The sequence below is a fragment of the Epinephelus moara genome, chromosome 12 (assembly GCF_006386435.1).
Source record: "Epinephelus moara isolate mb chromosome 12, YSFRI_EMoa_1.0, whole genome shotgun sequence".
Classification (NCBI taxonomy): domain Eukaryota; kingdom Metazoa; phylum Chordata; class Actinopteri; order Perciformes; family Serranidae; genus Epinephelus; species Epinephelus moara.
This window is the reverse complement of record NC_065517.1, coordinates 15,306,518-15,314,953: the sequence shown is the minus strand read 5'-3', so window position 1 is coordinate 15,314,953 and position 8,436 is coordinate 15,306,518. Positions and strand designations below refer to the sequence as shown.

At 40.8% G+C, this 8,436-nt stretch overlaps 1 protein-coding gene across 1 annotated transcript in view; it reads right to left on the bottom strand.

The window, feature by feature from the left end:
• Positions 1-1,375: 1,375 nt before the first annotated feature.
• slc30a2 (solute carrier family 30 member 2) overlaps positions 1,376-8,436 on the bottom strand; it is a 31,378-nt gene continuing 24,317 nt past the window's right edge. Inside the window, exons 7-8 of the mRNA XM_050058960.1 lie at positions 7,171-7,305; positions 1,376-6,075 (exon numbers count right to left, since the gene is read on the bottom strand). Of these exons, the coding sequence (XP_049914917.1) occupies positions 5,930-6,075; positions 7,171-7,305 (281 nt within the window). The 3' untranslated portion in view covers positions 1,376-5,929. The remainder of the gene's footprint in view (positions 6,076-7,170; positions 7,306-8,436) is intronic.

The following is an 8,436-nucleotide window of genomic DNA, read 5'->3' as shown; positions in this document are numbered from 1 at the left end:
CTTTCCTCTAGTGCCTCCTTCAGGACGTTTGCTCAGTTTTGCCAACAACAAAGCTCACTAGAGAATGTAATGTCTAAAGGAATTGCATAATTGTTGGCTGCTGAAAAGCCGATGCTGAGCTTCAGTGATGCATGGAGCTAAGCTGCACTGTTTGAAAGGCTGGAAGCTGAGCTCTGATGCTTCATGCATTGCCGGGAGCTAAATAACATTGATTGATAAATGGCTGGAAGCTACACTGCATTGCTGGCTTTGTATGAAGGGGTATGAAGAGTTGCAATGATAGAGAAAGAATAAAGGTGGGAAAATATAGTGTAAGCAAAGTGTTAAAATGGGGATTATAATGTAAAAAATTTATATAAGACGAAGTTGAGGTGTCATTCCAGTGCCTTAGTTTGAATAAAGGTAAACCATCAGCTGAGGTGTACACCCTATAAACACTGATGTGTACTAAAAATGGGTTGATATTTTTATTATGTGTCCACGCCGGCAACAGCCATGGCCTAAAGTATTATGTTTTTGGGTTGTTCGTCTGTCCTATTTTCGTGAACATGACATTTCAAAAACGCCTTGAGGAATTTTCTTCAAATTTGGCACAAACGTCCATTTGGACTCAAGAATGAACTGATTAGATTTTGGAAGTCAGTCTCATCCATCCCATTCTCCGTGAATGTGATATCTTGTCAACACCTCGAAGGAATTCCTTCAAATTTGGCACAAATGTTCTCTTAGACTCAACAATGAACTGATAAGATTTTAGTGGTCAAAGGTCAAGGTCACTGTGACCTCGTCCATCTCATTCTCATGAACGTAATATCTCAAGAACACCTTAAGGAAATTTCCTCAAATTCGGCACAAACATCCATTTGGACTCAAGAATGAACTGATTAGATTTTGGTGATCAAAGGTCGAGGTCAGTGTGGCCTCATCCATCCCATTCTCGTGAGCACGATATCTCAAGAACACCTTGAGGGAATTTCTTCAAATTTGGCACAAATGTTCACTTAGACTCAACAATGAATTGAATAGATTTTGGTAGTCAAAGATCAAGATCACTGTGACCTTGTCCATCTCATTCTCATGAACGTAGTATCTCAAGAATACCTTGAGGAAATTTCCTCAAATTTGGCACAAATGTCCACTCAGACTCAATGATGAACTGGTTAGATTTTGGTAGTCAAAGCTCAAGGTCACTGTGACCTCGCAAAACGTGTGTGTTTTTGGCCATAACTCAAGAATTCATACGCTTATTGTGACAAATTTCACACCAGTGTCTAATAGGATAAAATGATGAAGTGTTAACATTTTATATCGAAAACGTCAAAGGTCAACTTCACTGCGACATCATAATATTATGCATAAAATACTTATCTGGACATTATTTGGTCTGATACTAAATTGGTGACACTAATCTTAGGTGTCCACCTTGAAACTGTGCTGACCGTATAAATCTTCTGTGCTGCAGGGTTGAAGATGTGTGTGAAGCATCCATGTTTTAGAATTTGTAGCTTATTTACAACATCATCTATATTTGCAAGCACTGTCAACTGTCATTGCAACATATGAGTCTAGACAGACATGGATGTAAAGTATAACTACAACTTAAGTGGTTCGCAGAGGTATACAACTACAAGATGGTAATTCTAGTTTTGAAAGTCTTGAGCGCTCATGAAGTCTGCTGTAAGCTCCTGTTACCTTTTGGGACTTTGAATATCCAGCCTACTCCAGGGCCTCTGACTTGAATAACACAGATGGATGGATGGGCGGACAGCTAGACAGATGAAAGCTGGTGGAACAGAGAGAAGTGGAGTAGTAGATGGATGAGTAACACTGAAGCTACAGCAGGAATGAGAGATAGATGAGATGGATGACGCCGGCGTGAAGCTGAAACTAATCGTCTAGCTGAAGAACTAAATCATTTTTGCCCTCAGACCTGAGTGTCTGCTCGGACTGAAAGTAGCTGAATGCTTTTTCAGTCTGACACTTATCAATACAGTGCCAACTCCTAGACAAACCCATCTCACAAAGATGCACACTAAAGACAGAACTGAGGGTACTGACTCTGATCAAGTGAAACGGAAAATGGCTGCAACACAACAAAATTGTCAAAAGAACTACCACCAAAAATAGCCCTTGATGGGTTTAGTTTTGAGGCTATTGGTGTCTTAAGAAACATCTCAACCAGTCTTTATAGTTCCATTGAATTTTCCTGAAAAACATGTTCATTAATCTAAAAGAATTTACTTTTCCTTCCCCTCTGACATAGAGACTCCTTATGATGTGATCAAATAAAGCAAAGTCCAATACAGTAGAGATGTTGGTGAAGTCAACATTTAGCTGAAATTATTAGGTATAAGACAGGAGAGACACATGTAGCCAACATGGTATGATGAGGTACAGTGTAGTATAATGTTTAAAGGGAGTAGTAGAACAGTTTAGGTCAGGATACTGTGGCTTTTAGGACCGGTGTGAGGGATCCAGACCAGGACTCACAGTGAAATAGGAAACTAACTACACTTCAATATCTTTTCTCTACCTTATAGGGACACTTTGGAATTTTTCAACCTGGACCCTGTTTTTGTGTCTTAGTAACTAATGGAGACAACATTTTTTGAAATTGGTCCAGTACTGAGAGGAACAGTCTCTCTTTACATCCACTTCAAGTGCCACTGACAGGCTCAGATTGTTATTAGAAGTGTCTGACAACATAATGGAGAAGACCCTAGAGAGAACATAAACATTTATCTTTCTTTCGCTGCTCCGATTGTTATTGTGACAAAGTTTCACTCCGGGATAAGCCTTGCTCTGAAATCTCACAAGAGGTGACTTGTTGCAGGAAGAACAACAGTGGAAATGTTATCGAGAGCTGGAGAGAGGGAGAGAGGGGGGACAGGAAGAGTTCATTCTGTTGGAGTACTGAAAGCACAGCTTTATATTATTTAGGGTGCTTTCACACCTGCCCTTTTTGGTTCGGTTCAGTCGAACTCAATCTCCTTTGCCCCTTAAGTGCAGTTTGTTTGGGCAGGTGTGAACACAGCAATTGCGCTCACATGCGCACCAAAACAACCTGACTGAGACTTTCTTAAAGAGCTGGTCTCTGTCTTTCTGGAAGAGGTGGTCAAGGTCCAGTTACAACCAAACTCTGGTGCAGTTTGTTTGTGGTGAGAACGTGTTACAACCTTGATCCGAACCAACTGCAGTGGCATTACGCATTGTTTGGGTTAAACAAGCATTAGCCTGTCCCAGAGGATTATTAATGTGCACCTCCTCCCATGCTGCCATAATAATCGGCGTTTCTAATGCATCAAATCATTGTTTTCTAGATGGAGCCACGCCTCATTTACAAACTGTATGGTTTGAGTAAAATGAACAATGACAGCAATAAAGTCCACAATGACCAGCGCCAAAATCAACCCACGTATTTGTCCCTCCATTATAACATTAGAAAGTGTCACATTTATCTTGCAAGTGTACTCTTCCTCAAAGTTTTGTTTACTTCCTGGATTTTTCCTGCATGGAAATTCTGACCAATCAAGAGGAGCTTTCTCAAAGCAATTATGCAACTGAAAGCATGCTTGAAAGATTTTCGATGTCATGGCTGACTATGTAGGAAAAGCCCGCCAGATTTCAGAACGAGACTTCTCTTTGAGAGAAACTTGGTTACACACACAACAAAAACCAGACCAGATCAGCAAAGGGTAAGGAAAAATGTTTCATAACTCTGTAGGGTCTTTTCCATAAAATTGTCAGATAGTTATAATAACCTCTCAGTGGCAAACATAAGCACTTTAAGTGGACATACATTGAAGGTATACAATTGCCCATAGGGATTACGTTGCAGCGTGTTTCAATGCTGCTGGCTGCAGTGATCATTCTCAACACTGGACCAATTTCAAAAATGGTTGTCTCTTAGACACAAAAAAAAGGTCCAGGTTAAAAATTAGAGTTTGCCATTAATGGACAAAACGCTTTACAATTTGCCTCCAAATTAAAATGTTTGCATGTCCATAACATGACGAATATCTTGGCTTGGTGAGAGGCAGGGTACACCCTGGACAGGTCGCCACATTATCACAGAGCTGACACATAGAGACAGACAACCATTCACACTCACATTCACACCTGGAGCCAATTTAGAGTCACCAATTTACCTGACCTGCATGTCTGGACTGTGGGAGGAAGCTGGAGTACCTGGAGAAAATCCACGTGGACACAGAGAACACGAGAACCCCGCAGAGAAGGGTTCCCCCAACCTGGGTTCGAACCCCCCACCCTGTTTTTGAACCAGGAACCCCTTGTCAGTTTCACTTGGAAGCAAATATAGCACTGTTCATGGATTAAAAGGTGACTTTAGATGGTTAATCATCCTATACTTCACCCTCATCATAATTTCCTTATCAAGACATTGACCAATCCTCAGATTTAAGTTCTTACACCCTCAGTCTGTGATTTTGCTAAGGCGTCAACCAACAGTATGTTCAAAATTAATATTTTTAGAGAGGTATTATTCATGCTTTTCTTTCTTAAAAGACAAATTGACAAATAACCATGAAGTCTTCGATCAGTTATGTCAAGAAATAGTATAGAAAAGTAATAGAAAAAGTTTTTGGCAAAAAAAAAAAAAACTTGAAAAATGTCAATCGTGACCAGCTAGCAGCACTCATGCATGTCTGACCTTTAGTGAAAAGCAGGTTAATGGAACAAAGATGGCAGTGAGCTGTAGAGTGAGTGTCCGGTAGACGGGCTGTTTGGTAACATTAGACATTAAAGTCATCCATGTGTCTCTGGTAGAACAAGACTTCAGGTGCTCCATGCTAACAGCCAGCACTGATTGTATGCTCCATGCTAATATATTAGGATTTTGCATTACTATTTTGTATAAGTAACATTATCAGGGAAGTTAGTTACAGTAGAAAATAAGTAGTAAAGTTCTTGTATAGCCCTGTGTCTGGCAGTTTTCTTTAATTTACGTGAAGTACTAAAAATCAGGCAGTGTTTTCAACCAGCAGCAGCTAATTTCATAAAGCATCACACACTGGGAGAGAGTGGAGAAGGAAAAATAGTTTTCTCCTCAAATAGTTGCATAAATATAAACTGTGCTGCTTTTCTTAAATTGACTTTTAATATTTCATTTTTTAAAGGTTAGACATCAAACAGACAATCTTGAATAACTAATACTGTGCGCTAGTGTTCATGGCCTACGATCGTCCAAGAGTCCTTGCGTCCCATGCTAACTCGTATTCCTACTTTTGTCAAGATGGATCCCTGCTGCTCGTACACAGGTCATGTTCATATTAATGTAAACTTTATGACAGCTTATTGCCTAGAACCTCTTTCACAGACAAACTTGAACACATTCAAGCACAATGAAAATGCTTTTTCTCAGTTGACTTTGTAAAAAGGTTCGTAACTTATTTGCAACTACCGTAAACTAGCAATGAGCTAGCAAGTCTGGTGAACAAATTTTGCTGTTATACATTATTTTTCCATCAATAAGCAGTAATCGTGCTGTCATACAATCTTGTGGAGGAGGTTTTATGGTTCTGTTGCATATTTTTTAGGACAAACTGTCTTCATCAGGGCTTTCTTTCATTCTTGTGAAATTGTCCTTGTATTTTGTTAAAGCTCCATGCAAACTTGAGGACTGGAGTACCATACAGCCCTCCTATTTTTTAATGAAGGTCTTTATGGGAGGACTTAGTTCCATGTTAGCATGGAGCTCCAGCATCAGCACTCTACTACCAACACATGGATGATTTCGCTGTCTTGTGACTTAATGGCGAACACAACAAATCTACCAAAAACTCTTTCTACTCCTTAAACAGGAAGCTGCATCGGTGAATGCAGCTGTCACTGTTCCAGCTCACCCACAGAGAATGAAAAATAATGCCTGAGCCGTTCCATGTTCCTGTTGGGTTCCAGTCTTTCAGTATCAGTCACTGGGGTCTTGGCAGTGGGAGCAGTGGCTCATGTCCTCAGAGTAGAGCTCCACCTGGATGGTGATGCTGTGGAAACCAAACTTGGTGTGGAGCAGATCAGTGGCCTCCTGCAGCACAGACTGAGCGTCAGCACCCTCCTCTGCCGTGAAGTGAGAATGAAGAAAGCAACACAGTGAGTCTGTTTTACTAGATGGTGTTTCTTCTAATTTCTTCATTCTTCTCTTCCTCTTGTAAAAGTACTTATGTCAAACTGACTCAGCAGCAACAACAGGTTAAAAAGACAAAGATAGTTAGAAGCTAAAGCCGAACTATAGGCTACAGATCATAGTGTAAAAGTGAACCACCACATCACTGCTGATCGCCACAGAAGACAATGAATATAAAGGGAAACTTTGCTGATATTGAACCAGCTGTGTGGCATCACAGTGTGTGCAGATGAACTGTGTTTGGCTTCGCCCCGGTGCTGCTGCCAGCACCTGGACCTCTGCCACTGGACAGGCAGGGATCACCAGGGGAAGTCCAACAACCTTCATCTACGCACAATGCGATGACACAGAGCTGGTTGAATATCAGCAAAGTTTCCCTGCTTCCCTTCACTGGTTCCTGTACAGCAGGGTCGGTCTTTATTCACTGTTATAATGATTTAAAAGCAAAAGCAGCATGTGTATACATTCAGTAGGCTATATCTTCAGTAGCTAGTTAGCTAGCCCTCCACTTTTCAGGGTCTGATTTTGGTTTTGGAACAGGGATTAATTTTTAGTCAATCCGCTTATCAATTTATCGAGTAGTTACTTCAGCTGTACTTATAGGAACTGTTGGGTAGTTTCATTGATAACAAAACATCATATTATATAACCTTTTCATATGTTTTGTGTGCAAAAATCTTAATATGTAAAGTAACTAGTGGGGTAAAAAGTACATTTCCCTTCGAGATGTAGTGGAGTCGAAATAGACAGTGGCCTGAAAAGAAAAGGCTCAAATAAAGTGCAGATACCTCAAATTTTATGCTTAAGTACAGTACTTGGGTAAATGTACTTAGTTTGTTCTATTTCACACCTGAGCTTCACACATATTTTAGAGCATGAGAACAATTTAGGCCAGTGAAGACTGTATTTTAAATGCAGAATCTGTGTTAAAATTACGCTCAGACTAGATTAAAATTACAAATGTGCTTTTACAATCTTTACAACAACCTTTACAATGTACAAAACCTAAGTCATGTATGTTACATTACCTATGGCCAGGTGAACGGAGACCAGTGCCTGGCCCAGAGTCAGAGCCCAGAGATGCAGACTGTGCATAGACTTCACAGCCTTCACAGACATCAGCACCTCCTTCACCGAGTTAAACTCTATTCCTTTAGGAGAGCCTGAAAAACAACAGGCCACAAATTAATACACAGTGGCTCCCTATTTCTACCGGGCATGGTTCTAGACAGGAGACACTGACGTCACATATCTGAGGATAATAAAAGCCTGGTTATCATGTTTTCATATGTATGTTAATGTACACAAAAAGCTTATTTAGCTAGCTTAGTTTGTAGCACCAGATGGCTTTTTCATTACTTTTCAGGTGACCTATAGCCGAATGTATTTTATTGTAGTGATCAAGGGGGCATTTGGGAGGGGAGAAGGGTTCAGTGATGTGCAAAGACAATGTTTAAAATGTCCCAAGAATCTTGTGACGTCCTCAGGATGTCACCATCTGTGTCCTTGTTCTTTGTTCTACATAAACTTTAAAGTCAAAACAGCCAGCTGAGCATTTAGAAAAGCACAGAGGTCTGTGTATTTGTTTAGCAACGTCTGGAGCCTGTGTACGTACATTTGATGTGAGCCCCTGCTATCTAAAGACATTGCCTTCATTACATTTAAAGCGTGTTTTTAAATCCACTCCTGTATATGCACAGAACGTATCAGCATCGTGTGATGTTGACCTCGTCAGATGAGGTCAAAATTTGACAGCTTGATCACAGCTGCAGGCGAGAACAAGTGCACTGGTCATAAATAACCCTTCTGCTCATGAGCCACCGTACAGGAATAGTAAGAACATAGATAAGAACATCAACACCACTCTCTCGTGCGTCTGTGAAAGGTTCTATATGCGACATTTAGGGCATTAATATAGCAGCAAACCATTATTGTCTTTGTAAGGATATTGTGGAGTAATGGTGTCCTGAGCAGAGAATGAGGTCATGCTCTGTGTGTGTGTGTGTGTTGTAATTCGAGTTTCTGTGTTTGTACCTACAGTGGATGGCCCAGCCGCTTGTGCCTATTAGTGTATGTGAGTCCCCACTGCGCTTATGCAGCGGTTACGCTGATATCAGGACAATATTGTTGCAAAAGTGTAGCGCACACTCCGGTTTCCCCCCCAGGTTAAAGGCGCTGTATGTAAGAATGTGGCCAAAACAGTTACTGCACTCAAATTCAAAATACTGCTGTGAGTCGTGTCCGCCCCCCCCCCTCCCCTACAAAATGAGGTTGCTGGACAGCGGCACACTGGA